At 53.3% G+C, this 17127-nt stretch overlaps 1 protein-coding gene across 1 annotated transcript in view; it reads right to left on the bottom strand.

Annotated features, from left to right (window-relative positions):
* The window catches only part of LOC139702508 (corticotropin-releasing factor receptor 1-like), a 37208-nt gene that overhangs the window by 7759 nt on the left and 12322 nt on the right, over window positions 1–17127 (bottom strand). Inside the window, exons 2-4 of the mRNA XM_071603849.1 lie at window positions 11924–11972; window positions 11696–11783; window positions 3985–4104 (exon numbers count right to left, since the gene is read on the bottom strand). Coding sequence (XP_071459950.1) covers window positions 3985–4104; window positions 11696–11783; window positions 11924–11972 — 257 coding nt within the window. The remainder of the gene's footprint in view (window positions 1–3984; window positions 4105–11695; window positions 11784–11923; window positions 11973–17127) is intronic.

Genomic DNA, 17127 nt, shown 5'->3' with positions numbered 1-17127 from the left:
GGTGACAGCTCAAGTGGATTTAAATGACATGGTTCCTTGTAGGACTGTGGGTGGTGGAGGTTTCCAAGGGTGGTTCTTGTGTGGCAGGGTTTCATGTGGGGTGGGGGCTCACTGGGAAGGTCTTGAGGAAGGTCCCCTGGTGGCATTGCCCCAAAGCAGGCTTTATTTTGGAGGGTCATGTGGTAGGAACATGGGGGGAGGATTCTTGGACAGAAAATGCCAGGTGACCGGGTGAGTCTTGCTTGGTAGTGATCTTACTGCACTAGAACCTGCTACAACTGCTCCTGGCCTGGCCTGCGGCACTTGGGAAAGAAGGCAGGAGCATGGTCTGGGAAGGGTGGGTGTTTGTGCAGCCATCAGCCAGAACTGAGCCCCAAACTGTCACCTTCCAAGAAACCCTAAGGGCTGCTGCCTGGCTTTGGAGCTCTGGGATGGACAGAGCTGCCTAAAGGGTCCCTTTTACTGGCCTTTCTACCTGACCCCCTCCCCCTGGACACCAGGGTCATAAATTCAGAAGGGAAGGGACAGAAGGGTTCTAAGTTCTGTCTTGCCTCCTCTGCTGGTGAGGCTGTCCTATGCCACCCCAGATCCCTCTCTGGCATCAGTAGCTTTATCCTGTTTCCTTGACTTAATTCACTGACTGCAAAAGAGAATGAGCCCTGAGCCATCTCTGCTGGCCTCTGCAGGCCTCTCTGCGGCTCTCACTGACCCACAGAGCTGGAGGAGGACTGGGGAAGCTGCTGAGTTCTGGTCCTTGGGCTTGGAAACCCATAGGGACAGAGCTCTGGGAGGAAGCCAGAGCCCTCTCCTCATTTATAAAAGGGAGCTGCTCCAACGGTTCCCATGGGACCATTAGCCTGGAGCTGCCTCTCTGCTGGCAGCATCAGGACCAGAGGGAGATGCTGGGGGGTGGGGCAGGAAAGTTGATGCTGAGCCCAAGAGAGGGAGCCTCAACCTGGCCTCCTGGACTGAAAGGCGGTGGCCTCCTTTCTAGCCCAAGTAGCGCTCTGGCTGCGCGGAACTGGAAGGGAAATGGGGTTCGGTGGATTTGTAAAGCTCTGCCCAGCCTCTCTGTGAGTGGACCTTGGTCTGGTGCAGTGCCCAGCCCTGGGCAGAAATGACAATGAGGTGGCAGGGCTCTCCTAATTGCTAAAGGAGGGCTAAGCTCCCCCCAGGGCAGAGGGCACCATGATGGGGTGCTCTGAAAGTTCTTTGGGGACTGGGAAGCCAGGAACTAAGGGAATGCAGTATCTCTACAATGGACATGAACTGCCTGGGACCAGAGGCTGCTCTGGAATGTCTGCAAAGAGAGGGGCTTGGGGGCAGAGACCTGGTGGGAAGGGCGCAGGGGCAGGGGGTTGTGCATGCAGTTTTTGCCTTAAGAGAGGCAGCATGAAAGAGTGTTCAGAGCTGAGCCCTCCACCCAGGCAGGCTTCCTGCAGACCCTGGAGTCACCCCCACTGGCTGTGTGACCTTAGGCCAGTCACTCAATCTCTCAGTGTCCTTATTCATGAGATGGAGCCGTCCTATTCATGACTTCCACCTCACTGGTGCAGGGTTTTACTTAGAACTGTGCCTGACATATGGTATCGCTGTGATGTTTATTATTATTGTCTTGGAGCAATATTTATATTACCTTATATAACATTCAGAACGTGCCACTTGTCCTGATCAAAGGGGGTGCTGGTGGAGCTAATGGGAAGGCACCCCACACAGGGGGTGGGGCATGTGGAATCCCTCTCTGGGCCGGGCCATCCTAGGCAGCAGGCTTTGACCTGGAGAGAGGAGGTGACCCCGAAGGAAAACAGGCCCCACCCGCTGGGTGCCGTTGCCAGGGAGGATGCGACCTCCTTGTCTTTAATTGCTGAGCTGAGCAGTCCTCCCAAAGAATCACGGGAAAATGGATATTTTTGGAAATGTTTCCCATCCCTTTGAAGATCCGATGAGCAGGAGGGAGGGCATTAAGGAGAAGCCTAGAAATCCTGGCAACACCTCATCAGTAAATGAATTAATTAGTGCCTAATGATTAGGAGCAGCTCTGGTTCCACTCCTCCTGATGGCACAGGCAGGCACATTCCTCATCATCTGGCACTGGGACAACCTGCAAAGGGGATCTTCCAGCCCTGCCCGGAAATGTCCCCCACATCAAGGGGCCCCTGCTTCTTTCCTGGAGTCACAGAAGGAAAAGCAAGGAGCCTTTCTCTACCCCATCCTGCAGGTAGAGAAACCAAGGCCCAGAGAGGACCAGGGCAGAGGGACAGATGGGCTGGCACTGGAACCCAGGATTCCTGGTTTCCACTGAAGGCAGGGCCAGCAAATTGAGTAGCACTTGCCCAGCACTAAGGCCTAACGGTGATTATTTGGGGCATGTAAAGTAACCCTGGGGGACAAGAGTATAGGGTGCTTATGGGGAGCAGCCAGGACTGGGTGCAAAAATAAGCAGGACCATGTCTGCAAGAGCTCGCAGGCCCACGCAGGAGGAGGGACTCAACTGCGGGGGCAACGGGAGCCACAGAAGATGCATTCCAAGTGAGGGCAACGGGTTCAGATTCAGAACTACGGTTGGAGATCAGAGAGGCTGGGACCAGCAGGTTCTGGTGTTGCTGTAGGGGAGGCCAGATGTGCCAGTATGCCAACTTCGGAACTGCAGCTGTCCCAGGAGCTCCCGAAGATCTCAGCATGGTACGCGGAGCACTGGGCAGGCTCTGGCTCTCTGGGCCTGACTCTGCCTCCAAGCTTTCTAACCTCGAGCAGGTTATTAATCTCTCTGTGCCTCAATCTCACTATTCAAAATGAGCCCTCCTAAATTGGAGGTTGGCCCACTGCGATGCAAACTCTCCTCTTTGGCTTCCTTGGCCTCCTAGGCCCTGCTCCTCTTCTCCTACCTGGGTCTCCTCTCCTTAGTCCCCACATTCCTCCCAGTCCTTCTTCTCCTCCCTGATCCCTCCCATAGCCAGCACATGGTTACAGATGAACACAGAGGCTTGGAAGGGCTGTTCCAGCCTCCTGTTCTGCCCTAGCAGCCCCCGGGAGAGGGTCACAGTCACCCTCCCAGTCCTCCCACGCCTCCTTGGCATAGCCCCCAAATTTAATTCTGTCTTGTAAAGGAAAAAGGGGCAGGAGGGCTTCAAGCTGGAAGAAGCCTTAGAAACCAGGTCATCCAGCCCCCTCAATCCTCAGAGGGGAATCTTCCCCAGCAGAGGGAAAAATATGAGCTGCGATCATGCAACAAGTCTTAGAGTGGACCACTAGCATCTGCAGTCGCCTTTGGCATACTCTTGGGGCTCTGGGCTCAGGCCTACTGGACCCAAAGGCCAAGGCAGGGAACCCCATCCCCAGCTTCTCTCGGGTGAGTCAGGGCCCCTGGTCTGCAGCTGTTCTTCTCTCCATATGCAGGGATCTGAGTCATTGACAGGAGAGAGCAAATTAATTCTGCGGGTGGCAGGTGCTATAGCAAGGAGCTGCAAAGCCTGGCGCAAATGTGTGGGGCCTCAGGGGAGCGTGGTGTTTACAGGGGATCAAGTATCTGCACAGCCCTGGGTCAGTCCTGCCCCACTGCACCCCTGGGAGGCAGTGAAGCCCCTGCCCCATGTCCTGGTTGGAGGGCCCTGAGCTATCATCTGCAAAGTTGGGGCTCTTCGAAAGATCCCTGCCTTACCTCATGGGGTTGCTGTGGGTCTCAATAGACTAATCCAAAGATGGCCAACTATAGGAGAAAATGTCACACAGACATTTCAACTTTACCCCTTACCAGCTGGCATTCCTTGGGCAAGTTCCCTAACCTCTCTGAGCTTCGAAGGCTTAGCTTTATGCCAGGTGGTGCTGCCTGGTATTGTGAGAGTCAGCACAGAGTGGGCTTTGCAGTGGTGGTGGTACCCTCAAAAGGTATTATTAGTATGGCTGTAGCTTGTTATTTCCCCACTTTCAAGCTCTTCTCACGCCACCCCACCCCAGCAGATGCTCCACCCTCTACCTTCTTCTTACTTGTGGTGTTGTAGCGGACACCGTAGAAAAAGGCAGGGCAGGGCCGCACCACCAACTGCCCTGCAGGGCTCTGGGGCCAGCAAGTACCAATGAGGTCCACGGAGGCGTTGCACTGCAGCCCTGGGGACAGAGATGGCTGGTGAGCAGAGCAGGATCCCTTCTCCAGGCAGAAGACACTCCACAGCCCTTCCCCTCCCCGCACTTGCTCCCAATCACAGAGAGACAGGACAAAATCAATGGCCCCGGGTGCAGAAATGAGCCTGTCTATGAGAGGAGACACCCGGGGAAGGAGTCTGGAGCCAGCATGAGTTCTAGAGCAGAGGAGAAACAGAGATGGCTGGAAGTAGAGTTGAAATCTAAGGTCCTGGTTGGCATTTGGAAGATGGCTGGGTGTGTTTCAGGTCTCCTGTTCTTGGGGACACATCTTTTGACCCCACCCTTGGTAACAGACTAGAGCTCCAAAACTTCACAGGAACACTCTGGAACAGGTCCAGTCAACTCCTGACCCAGGCTCCTCATGTATTTCTGGAACCAAACCACATCTGCCCTAACCCTGCAGGGAAGATGCAGCACAGCCAGGTCGACCAGCTGGTCTGACAGCCGCACTTACTGAGCTCCTGGTTTCTGTGCTCTGGTCTGCACTGGGACCTGGGCCCATGTGGAGAAAAGGGAGGGGACACCTTCAGGGCACTGAACTGGGAGTCTGGGCCCATGGCTCAGAATGGGCTTTGCCACTAATTTGCTCCATGACCATAGGCAAATCTCTCTGGGCCTTAGTGTTTTCTTCTAGAATAAAATGAAGTGGTTGGATCAGATCAGTTTTTTTCAGTCCTGGGGCTTGAACCCAGGGGCTCACACATTCTAGGCAAGAATTCTACCACTGAGCTACACCCCCGGCTTGAGATCAGAAATCCTTAATCTCCATCCATTGGGAATCTCAGGGGTTCATAGAGATCTGGAATATAATGAAAACTTTGGCGTATACACGTTCTAATGGAGAAAGGGTGCTACGGCTATCATTAGATGCTCGATGGGGTCTGTGATTCTGAAGACTCATAAACAGTTGAACTAGAAAAAGATTATTAAAGGCCCCTTCAAACATTAATATTTTCCTCTGATAAAGAAATTTGGGGGGGAGTGGGGAAAAAGGAGAGACATTGTGTGTGTGTGTGTGTGTGTGTGTGTGTGTGTGTGTGTGTGTTGGGGTAGAGTTGAGGCCTCAGTGACACTTCTGGAGGGTAGAGGGAAGTAGTCTCCAGGGTGGGAGCTAAGCACCCCTGCATCGTCCTGGCATCCCCCCTGGTGCTTCCCCTCTTTCTCTGCCTTTATACCCCTCTGGGCATGAGGTTGGTTCACCAGTCCTGCTGAGACCCATTGTCCCATCATGGCAGAAAGGGTTAATAACTTGGAACTGGCACAAAATGTACAGACAAGCCAGGGAGCCATGATCCATACAGGTAGGGGACAGCCTCTTTGGTACTGGGCATCAGCAGCTGCCAAGCCCTGGCTGGCCTGTCTGCCATTTCCTCCCCAAATTAGCCTGTCTCCAATCTCAGGAAACAGCAGTGGGCTAAATTGGCTTCCTCTCCCTGCTGGATCAGGGCAGTGCGGAGCTGTATGGGTACCAAATGCTGGCTTTTCCTTCTGATCAAAGCTACTCATGGGGCATTTGTGCAAATCAGGGCTCAGGGGGCAGAGACCTCAAGACCAGTGGCTTAATTAAAAGAAAGAAATCTGGACTGGAGGGGCTGGAGCTGGGGCAGGCCAGGTGCTGGGGTGAGCCAGGAGGGTGCTATTTTGCAGCTGAGCCTCCTGATGGCATCGCAGAGCAGTGGGGGAGTGAGGAAGGCAGCACTCTGCAAAGCCCTGGTGTGCCAGGTTGGGATTTCAATCTGTCATGGATCATGCTGATAGTGCTGAGCCCAGAGGAGGGGACGCCAGGGGCATGTGGCAGCGGGGAGGGGGATAAAATTGTGAACTCCGCTCTGCTTTTTTCAAAGCTCTTCTTCTCTTAGGTTCGATCCTCATCCAACCTCCAATGTCTCCTCCAATGTCTCCCCTCCCCCTTCCTTTACAGATGAGGAAATCAAAGCCCAGGGATGTTGAGTGACTTGTCCAAGGTCATAAGTCAAAGTGTAAAAGAGTCAAGACTCACAGACTGATGTTTTTGTTTGGGTGGGGGGAGATGTACTGGAAATTGAACCCAGGGCCTTGCACATGCAAGGCAAGCTCTCTACCAACTGAGCTATATCCTCAGCCCTGTATTTTATTTAGAGCCATGGTCTCACTGAGTTGCTTAGTACCTTATTTTTGCTGAGGCTGGCTTTGAACTCTCGATCCTCCTGTCTCAGCCTTCTGAGCCGCTGAGATTACAGACCTGTGCCACTGCACCTGGCTCAGCCTGATGTTTTTGACTCTAAATTAAGTGTTCTTTCAATTGCACCATATTGTGTGGCAATAAAGTGTGTGGGGGGCAGTCAAGGAGGCAACGGGGAAGGGAGCATTTAGGGATGACTGGGTGCCAGGCACGCACCAGGTGCGAATGATGTCATTGCTCCTTCCTCATCGGTTGTTCATTCATTCATTCGGTCACCGTATCTCCTGAGCTAGGCACTGGGAATATTAAAAGGGATGCCATAGGTGGCAGTGTCTGGAACATGCCTAACGCACATTCTCTCAGAGAAGACTCTGCCTTCCCTGGGGCTGCCCTCGGGTCCCAGCCCGCGCCTCCAGTCGCTCGAAGTAGACTGTACGGATACTGCACGGAAGTGGCGCCTGGGGCCTTTGCATTAAGAGCCCAGAAAATCCTGGATGGAGTAGAAATCTATGTGCGAGGCAGGAAGAGAGGAAGGAAGGCTGCAGGGGCCAAGAAGAGAAGCCAAATGCAAGGGGCAGGCGACAAAAACGTCCCTTGCTCCAGAGTCAGACCAGCACGCCTGTCTGGGACTCAAAGATGGGTGGGCGTGGTCCTCGGAGGGGCGTGGTCAGTCAGGTGGGCGGGGCTTTGCGGCAGAGCTGTGGAAAGAGCCGCTGAACTTGCGCTAGGAGTTTGGCCTGTGGTTTTGAAGTACAAGAGGAGGCAGAGGCAGCGAGAGAACAGGGAGTAAAGGAAAAGTGGACGATGGAAAGGGGACCCGGAGGTCAAAGGCGGGGAGGAGGCAGCAAGAGACGGCCTCCGGCACTGTGTTCCCGGGCGCAGTCCCACAAGTGGCACATACAAGATCTCAGCTCACGGCCCTGCGGACACCGCATCCGGGAAGGACGAGAGCGGGGTGGGGGGTGTCCCTTAGGGGACTGGTGTACAGGACTCGGGGCAGGGGAACCAACAACATTTGTTTAACACTACCGTATACCAGGCACTGTGAAGGGCGCTTTACCTTAGGCAATTCAGGCCATTCCTTCAATCTACCTAGCCACTCTTTGAGGGGGAGAAAAGAGGGGTGGGAGGGAAGAAACCAAGTCAGGTAGAGAGGGAAAGGGAGGGGAGAGAGAAAAGAGGGGAAGAGAGTTAAAAAAAAAAAAAAGACACTAAGGATAAGAGAGGAAGGGGCAGAGGGAAAGCCAGGAAGACAGATAATTTCAGAAGATAAGGAGGGTGTCCATCTACCAGCTGGCAAGGGAGAAGGCAGGAAGGAAGTCTCCATGTCACAGCTTGGTGACCATAATAAGGACCTTCAGGGCTGCTGGACTTGGATTCTTGGGCCAACATCCCCTCCAGGTCCCATTGTCACAAATGTCCAGCCTCTTCTACCCTCCTGGGGTTATTCTTACACCTGGACCTCACAGTTCTGGGATGAGGAGCAGTTTGATTCAGAGTAAGCCAGCCTTGCCACTAGCTGAGCCCATTGGCCAGCCACAGCGCAAAGGTGAGCTGCAGTTAGGAGTCAACTCCTCCGGCAGCTCCTGGTCAGTTAAGGCACAGACAGAAGAGAATGACTGCTCTTTATTCAAGAAGCACTTAAGTAACACCTAAAAAATAACAAGGACCAGAGGTAAAGTAATGAATAAAATAAATGCCCTGCCGGCATGGTACTTGCATCCCACTTGGGGGGAGACAATAAGCAAACAAACATATATGTTAACCAGTGAGAAATACTATGAAGTAAAACTAAGCACTATAGGGAGATAAAGACTGACAGTGCTGTTTTAATTTAGCATTTTTATAAAATAATAGCACTTAATTGCAAACCTAAAGGAAGCGAGGGAAGGAGCATAGCTGGGACAGTATGCTCTAGGCAGAGGGAGCAGGAAGTACAAAGCCCTGAGGCAGGAGGGTGCTTATTGTACCTAAGGTGTTGACCTCCTTATTACTGGGTGGCTCACACCTTCATTCACATAAGAATAGAGACCTTTTGAAGGTGGCTTGTGCACAACTGGGCCCTAGTTTCTTTTGCAGTTCCCTTCCCATTAGGCTTAGGGTCCAACTGTGCTCTAATTTCAGAAGGAAATTGGAACCTGACTCCTGTCTCCCATCAGGGCTTCTGGACAAGATGCAGGGGTTCTTGGCAGCATCCTGGCAGGTGGGAAGCCCATCCCTTTGTCTGGCTTAACTCCAGGGGAGGCTGAATTTAAAGGCTGCCTTGAGTGGCAGCTGCCAGGGGCCCTAGAGCAACCTCTGAAACACATTCAGAAGAATGTACCTCTGGGATGAGTGGGAAGAACATCTGTCTGCCAGGGTGGCACAGCATACAGAGGGCAGCAGAGGGCAGTCAGAGCCCTGGTCTTTACTTGGCCACCTAATGGTTGAGCTGCCTCCTTCTTGGTTGGCCAGAGAAGAAAGATGCCACAGACCCTCCTGGCCTGGTGGGGTTTGCACACTCTTCTCTCTGTATAGTGCCAGGCATATAGTAGATGTTAAGAAAAAACTGGGGCCATGCGCAAATCCAGTATTAGTATGGGAAACTTCAGTGGTGGCCCTGTACCCCCAGATGGCTGACTACACTGGACTCTGAGCACCATGGATCTCTGAGTGGCCACATAATGTGATACTGGTAGTTAAGTCTGAAATCAGACCCATTTGGCTCAAATCTCGCTGTCAGTGCTTAGTAACTGTGTGTTTTCAGGCAAGTTGTTCAATCCCTCAGTGCCTCAGTTTCCTCTTGCAGGTAAAAATTCTTCCTGGCTATATTTTTGTGATACTGGATGATATGAAGCACTTTGAATCATATCCAACAAACACAGAGTGGGCACTAAGTAATTACTATCATTCACTTCCTTAAGAAAGAAATGGGAACTGATGACCCCAGGTCCTCGTCAACTCTGATTCCATTTGTCTGTGATGTTGTTAGTTGGCAATTCTATCACTTCCTGGCATGGTCGTCCTCATGCCATGATTTTAAGTTTGCCAAGTCTGTGATATGCCACATGATGGGCCTCAGCCCTGGGGACCAGCCTCTCCCTGCTCCTGGCATGAAGCATGTGAGAGCCCCCCCACAAAAGTCCCGGCTCAGTGCCAGCTGCCCCAGCCAGACGCCCATCCATCTGTCCCGGCCCCTTGGCCCCACCCTCACCATCTGTCTCTACCAATGCCCATCGCTCTGGGTAGGTCTCGGCATCAGAAGACAAATGGCCCGTTACCAGAGGCTGTTTGGAGGGTGATGGATTGCATGCTACAAAGCCGGGCAGGCTGGGCTGGGGGTGGGGGCACCCAGTACAAGTCACCAGGGAATGAATACCATTCATCAAGGCCCGCTGCTGCCAAGGACAGGTGACACCTGCATGGGCTCGGGGATGTCACTCCTCTTGAACACAACAAGCAAGTTAATGGAGCCTGACCTGGTACCCAGTCACTCCCCCTGGGCCTCCTCCCTCCCCATCTCCTTCTTTGCTGACTGGGCGTGAATCTCCTTTCCCCACAGTCCAGCTTTGCCAGTTTGCAGCCTGATGCTGTGGGCTTCCAGCACCTCCCCAGGCTTAATGTCCCTCCCTCCTCATCCAGCGCTGGTCCTTCCCCCAAGCCCACTTATTGGTCCCCAGTGCACCTTTGCTTTGGCTCAGGTGCTGGATCTTTGCCAGCTCTCAGAATCTCTCTTAAGACTCATCTGATGGGTTGGGATGTAGCTCAGTTGGTAGAGCACTTGCCTTGCATGCACAAGGCCCTGCGCTCAATCCCCAGCACTCCCCCTCCCCCAAAAAAAGACTCACCTTGAAACCCCTGTCCTTTAGGAAGGCTGCTAGGATTCACCCCAACCCTGTCCTGCCTTCCTGCCACCTCCACTGTCACAAGCAGTTGGTGACAGGGACCTTCCCTTCTTTCTAGCTACATACAGAGAGCACCTTTAAAAGCCGCTGGCATAGGCAATCATCATCATACCCAGTAGTGGCCTGGCACTCTGCAGAAACATCCACAAACTCAGTGCCGTTGACCTCTGACAGGTCCGGAGGCAGGAGTCACCTCTCCCTTTACCATCAGACAAAGCCTGGCTCCAAGGGGTTAAAGGCATGCTTGCCTCTGTGGCTGCCCGTCTTCCTCCTCCTAGCCAGGACATGCCCGAGCCCTCCCTATCAGCCAGCACAAGAAGTCAGTCTGCCTTGCCCACGCCCAGTACTCACCCCTCTCCCCCAGCCCTGTCTGGTGAAGGAACAGCAGGCCAGGTGACAGCTGCTCTGAGTTGCAGAAGCCTCCTGTCCCTGCAGGCCCAGCTGCAGGAACTGATGCCTCCTGATCTGCTAACATACTCCAGTCCCTCTCTCGGCCAGTGCGTCTCTCACTCTGCCTTTTAGTACCTGCACGGGAGACCTAGAGACTGGGAGCTCCCCTACCCCCTTGCACAGGGCCTGCTGCAGAGTAGGTGCTCAGCTAATGAATCAAGGAAAGCCTTGAGGAGGAACTAAATCACTACAAGACATCAACCCTCCCAAGGACCCCTAGGTGTAGGAGACTGCTGCATTTTGCCTGGTACCAGACATTCCTAGGATGATGCCCAAAGTTAGCGAAGGCCTGGCCTTGGGAGCCCCAAGACTTTGATTTGGGTCCCAGCCACTGATGGTGTGTTTCTGGGAGACCTAAGAACTCTTTCCCACCTCAATCTTCCCTTCTGGATGAATGTCAGGTTTTCAACTCTTGTGAGGATGAAATAAGATAATAATACAAAAGCCCCTTGTAAGCGGTTAAGTTCTAGGCATGAGCAACATTTGCATCCGTACAATAGTTCCCACTGGGGAGGTCTAAAGCCCTGTGTTTCGGAGCATGTCCAGAAGCCTGGCCACCTGCTACCCTTGGGATCCGGCACTTACTAGTATGTCTCTGTGCCTCAGTTTCTTTATGTGTCAAGCTCCCTCAGAAGGTCGCTGTGTACTCCTTGAATAGTGCCTGGAGCACGGTCAGCAGCCCATGGAGGTGACTCTGGGCACTTTTAGCAGCAGGAAGCAACAATCTTTCTCCCTCACCTGATGTCCTCGAGTCACAGCCTGGCAGCAGGGGCTGGGACACCCTCCCCTGTGGCCCATCCTAAAGCAGGGAGGTGACTGCTTGGGGTACTTGCCCACGGCACAGTCTGCTGGCTAACTAGTTCTCTTTCTCACCAATGGACACCCAGCTTTAGCATCCTCCTAGATAGTAGGGAGACATGAAAATAGATTAGAGTCCTGGAGGGGAAGTCTCTCTGCCGTTTCTGCCCCCAGGCATGGTTCTGTGCACAGACTTTGGGAGTTCTGTGGCAGGGGACACTGTAGTGACCTCGCATCTTGCAAAAGTGGGCAGAAGACTCACCAGAGATGTTGTTGGCCAGGGACAGGCTCTCGCAGTTCTGGTCCTGGAGGGAGGTGGAGACAGGGTTCAGCCCCAGGAGGAGAAGGGCCTGTGGGCACAGGGAGGCAAGGGACACGGTTAGGTGGATGCCATGAGCAGCCTAGTCTGCTGTTTCCTGTCTCTGCCCCCTTCCCCTCCTACATCCAGTTTCTTCCCAGCCCCTGCCCCTAGTCTCCTGGCCCTGCTCACTCGCATCCTCTTGGTCTGGAAGCTCTGGAGCTGCCTGCTTAGAGGGGACCTAGAACAGAGGGTGGTAAGAGGAGCAGCCTGTAGCACAGAGGCTGTGCTGGAGGAAGCCACCTCAATCACCATGGATCCCAAGCACGGCCCAACTATATTCCTGTGCATGTGCACACATGCACGCACCCCCCCCACACACACACACATACACATATGCCCTCCCACTTGCCTGCTGCTGCTAGCTTTATGGGCTCACAGACCCTCATTAGCACACCTGTCTGGCTCCAGAGCAGCAGTGCTCCTGACCTCTTGTTTAATGAGCTGCTTCCTGGGCTCTGTTTCCCACCTGGCTTATTACCAGTCACTACAAATTGTGCCTCGCTGTGTATCAGGTCCTTTAACATCTACCATGGCTTAATTATTCCTGGGGCCAGAGCAGCTGTGCCTAACTGCAGATGAGGAAACTGAGGCAGAGCGGGGACGGGATGAACACATCTGAGAGATGGCTGCCCTGTTTGCTCTTTAACCTCCCTTAAGGCTCCATCCCACTCTGATTCCAGAATTTGAGCCTAGCTGGGGACAGGGGGAGTGGCGGGAACCCCTCAACTGGAGGGCTAGCCTCCTTAAATTACCCTCCTACAGAGCTTCCAAGCAGGACGCTGAACCCGGAGACTGCTTTCCTCCTCACCAGCCCTGCTCTGCTCCCCTGCTCTTTCCTCTGGGCCCGTCCCTCTGTCCAGATGTCTCAGCCCCAGCCCATTTCTGCACCTGCTGTGAAATGCACGGCTGAACTCAGGGCCAGACTCTTAGCTCTGGAGCCCACCCTGGGATTCTGCAGCAGGAGCATGAGATGGAGGGTGGAATGCCCTTTGCTAGTCTAGCTAAGGTCAGGGCAGTGGGGCCCTCCCTCAGTGTGCAGCCCTCATGAGTGGCCCCACCTGGACTAGGGTGAAGTGGGTGCAAAATTTAAGGGGTGTCAAAACCTTTAGTAGTCAGGATATGTCATATTTTAAAGCACCCAGGGCCTTGTGCATCCCAGGCAAGCAAGCACTCCACCACGAGCTACACCCCAGCCCTAATGCAGTATTTTAAAAAATCGAAATTAATGCAACAACAAAAAAATCCATGATGAACAAAATAAGAAAAATACAGGTTCAGTGACAGTACTGGTTACATTAGAGCTTGGGGCAAAGGGAAAAAAATCAGTAATAATATCATGATATTATTTATGGTGATTACAGAGGCTTTTGGCACCTCCTGCCTTAGCATGTGCTCTGGAGAATGCCTCCCTCGATGAACCCCTGGCCCCATCACACCTTTCCATCCACCCACTGCCCCACCCACTGCTGCCCAGGCCCCCTTCCCCTGGGCTGCCCTGGCCCTGCTCATCCTCTCTGGACCTCAGGGCCTTCCCTCAGTCCTTAAAAGCAAACTTGAATATCATTTTCTTTCAGTTGCCCATAGTGAGCTGAGTCTGGTTCTAGCTGTGTGTCTATCTGTCTGTCTTTTTCCAAGGGCCAACTGTCTATGCTCACCAGCCAGGAATGTCCTCCCCACCCCCAGGACCTCTCCACCCTCACAGGCACCCATTCCTTCCCCTTCCTGTCCCCGTGATGACATCAGGCTCTGCAGCCCTCCCTCCCAGGTGTCATGGAGCAGTTCCTCTCCTGGGCAGAGCCTGTCCTCCTGCCACCCCTGCAGGAAGCTCCCCTTGACCCCAATGGTCCGCAGGGTCATGTTTTCCCTTCCATGTCAACCTGAGTCCCTGGTGGGCCTTGTTCACTCCCTCTGTCCTCCACTCTTCCTGCAGCAAGCATTAGGCTCCCAAGCAGCCCCGCCCTGCAGGCCCGCCCTGTGCCTGGCACACTCACTGAATGGCGCTGGAGTCAGCTAACACTTGCTCCTGGGCTTCAACAGAGATGGGGACAAACCCACTCATCTCTATAGCCCAAGGAACTTCCGACACTTTATTAATCAGTAATTCAACTTTGCAGTCTCCAGAGAGGTGAGAAATACCTTTACCCTCACTTTCCCAAGTGGCTCCTTCCCAAGGAAGGAGAGAAACAGAGAGCAGACCGCAGGACAAACCTGCTGGGCTTGCTCAGCATTCGGTGGAGGCCCAGGCTCTGCTCTGTCCCCAGAGGTGAGCAGCCCAGCTGCTATGGCCAGAGGCTTCTTCTAGAAGGGGACCAGGAAATCCTGCCCTCCATGTCTCACCCTCGATGCCACTTCACCTACACACTCAGCCGAGTCGCAGGCAAATCAGAGGAAACTGGAAACACCTCCTGGAAACCAGGCTGGCTGCCCTGTCACACTGCCCTGTCACCCAGCCTCTAGACCCTGCTTCCTGCTCCTGACTTCAGTCCCCCCTTGAAGGCACATCACAATCTATTCCCTGCTAAACACCATGTGTCACTTCCCCTGCACACCAGCCCCTCCTGGGCCTGCAGTTGGTGCCCCCTCCCCAGCTTCTCCTGCCCCTGCCCCTGGTGAGCTGTGCATTCCTCAAAACTCACATACAGGGCCCCTCCCCAGCCTTCCAAAAGCAAAGTGACTCAGTTACCCCTTCATGTGTCCCCAAAGCGCCCTGTACATGCACTGGGCCTTATGCTCAGGGGGCTCACAGATGGAGACCTCAGACTAGCCCTGAAGATAGCTAAACCACCTCGGTATCAAGCACCCAGGGCCCGAGGCTTGAATTAGATGGCATGCTAATGTCCTGGGGTTTACAGAAGAGCAAACAATTCCAGATTCATCCTAAAATCAAATCAAATGCCATAGGGCAAAGGACTCAACTGCCCTTGGCCACCTACAGCCCTGACACTGTCTCCTTCTTGGACATGCAGGTTACCAAGCCATTTCCTGTCCAGTGAGGACCTGTGCTGCATTATGCAAAAGAAAATGCTCCTTAAAATTCCTAGACCAACAGTTCCTCTCTGGAAAGGTCAACTCTGTAGCAGAATCTCTGCCTGCACCTCTACTTGTCCTGAGGAAGTCTTGTGAAGGCTTCTTCCTGAATCACTTCCATGAAGTCCAGTTTTCCTGCCTGTTACCTCCACCATTTGCTGATGACACGGTCCTCTTCAGTGACACTGCCATTTTCTATCCCTATCATCAGGAAACTACTGTGCTGGTGGGAACAGACCCCAAAAGTATTAGGCGCAATGTTTGTTTCCTCATAAAACTGAGAATGGGGCCCTTAATCTGGGGTCCACAAACACAATGAGGGAGGGAATTAAAGCAGAATGGTATGTGCAATAAAACCATTTTCCTGGGGGGTTCGTCACTTCCTCTACTTCTCAGCAAGGCCCTGCACCCCGAAAAGAGCAAGTACTATGGCTGGAACATATGCTGAACGGGTCCCCCCAGAGGTCCAGGCCTCCACCAAACTGGACATGTCACCCTCTCTTAGCTCAAACTAAGGCCTAAGAACTAACACTTGCTTGGACTCCTCCTTGCTGGCTCCTCCCTTCCACATGAGCCCTAGCTACTGGCTGTGTTTCCAGAATTCCAGAATCACTTTGACAAACCAAGTTTTCAGCACTTCATGAGATTTGCCGTTTTCCAACTAGCAGAGAAACAAAAATGGAACTGAGAATGTGAATCTGGCAGAGCACTAGACCCACTCTCTAGCTGATCCCCACTCTGCACCCCAGCCTGGCAGCCCCAAATGAAACTTCTGTCTTATTTTAAATCTCTCCAAGACTTGTTTTTTTTAGTACTGGGGATTGAACCCAGGGCATTCTACCACTGAAGTACATCTCCAGCATTCCCTACTTTTAAAATTTTGAGACAGGGTCTCACTAAGTTGCTGAGGCTGGCCTCAAGCATGCAATCCTCCTGCCTTGACCTCCTGAGTTGCTGGGGTTACAGGCTGATGCCATCCTACCCAACCTCACCTCTCCAAATCTTGAAGGTTAAGTCTGAGACAGACAAGGGCCTACTGCAGCTCAAAGATAGCTTCAGCTAAAGTGACTGTCTGAGGTACCATGGGGACCTGACACAGATGCAGCACTGGGCTGCAGAAAGCAGACAGGGTCCTGGGCTCCCTATTTTATAGCTGGACTCGTTGAGGTGCTGAGGGTGACGGGGTTCTGAGCAGCAAGTGAGGACTGGGATCCGGCAACGTGACCCACGTTTGAATGGAGCGAGATGGGTGGTGCTCTGGCCTGGCCAGGTCAGCACAAGGCACAGACAGGAGAGCTGCCCTTGGAGGGGGAAGTGGCTCAGGAGCCCAGGAGGGGTGGGTGGTACGGCGGGAGTCTGACAGCTGCCTGCTTCAGCTGCTGCCCACGCCCGCACCCCCACCTTAGGCCACACAGAATCCAAGCTGCCATCCCAATTCCCAGCGTGACTTTGGCATAAAGGTTAATCACACCCGGAAAATGCTTATTAGAGACCATAAATAACTCTGATGCTGAAGCTTAGTTTGGTCTTTAAGGCACAAAAGTGCAATTTTCTTTGATGGGATAATTCAGTGATTAACCTTTTGGGGAGGGTCTTGAAGGGCCACCAGAGGGAGGGAGGGGTGATCTCAAGGCAGCTGAGGCTCCCCCCCTACACACACACCTTCTAAAAGTGCCCTGAGGAAGAGGGAGAAGGTCCTGCCTTTCCTGCCCTTTCATAGCTAGCTCTGGCAGAACCCCAGGGCCCTCTGGAGCAGGACAGAGCTGGCCGGACAGAATCAGGGCCACAGTGCTAGAGTGACCTCTGCAATTCCTCACCCTCCTGCTGAGTTCTGAGCCCAGTCCCACCACACTACTGTGTGACTTTGGGTGAGTCACCCAGCCCTTGGGACTCCACTTCCTCTTCTGTGAGGCAGGGACAATGGAGTCCCCTCCCCACCTCCCCACATCACAGGGATGTGGAACTCCTGGAGGCAGAGGCTAGAGATGCTCCTGAAATTCAAACTCTCCTGCCAATGTCAGCAAGGTCATTATCACCTCCTGGGGGGCAGAGGCTGGTCACCTTTCTGACATGCTCCCCGCCTTCACCTCTGATGCCTTTTGGAGGAGTTTTTCAGCTTAAAAGGAAGGTTGGCTGTTTGTTTTTAAAACCACCAGATTTAGCAATCTCCCAGCCCCCTCGCAGGCCTGTGATTCTACATTCAAGGAATCCAGGGCTAACTAGGTACCTGGTATGCAAAAAAGGAAAGGAACTCAGAGAGGCAGAGGAGGACAAGGACGGCACACACAGACTCACACATGTGGACA

The sequence above is a fragment of the Marmota flaviventris genome, chromosome 17 (assembly GCF_047511675.1).
Source record: "Marmota flaviventris isolate mMarFla1 chromosome 17, mMarFla1.hap1, whole genome shotgun sequence".
NCBI lineage: Eukaryota > Metazoa > Chordata > Mammalia > Rodentia > Sciuridae > Marmota > Marmota flaviventris.
Note: the sequence above shows the minus strand (reverse complement) of the source record. Positions and strands in the feature narration are given on the sequence as shown.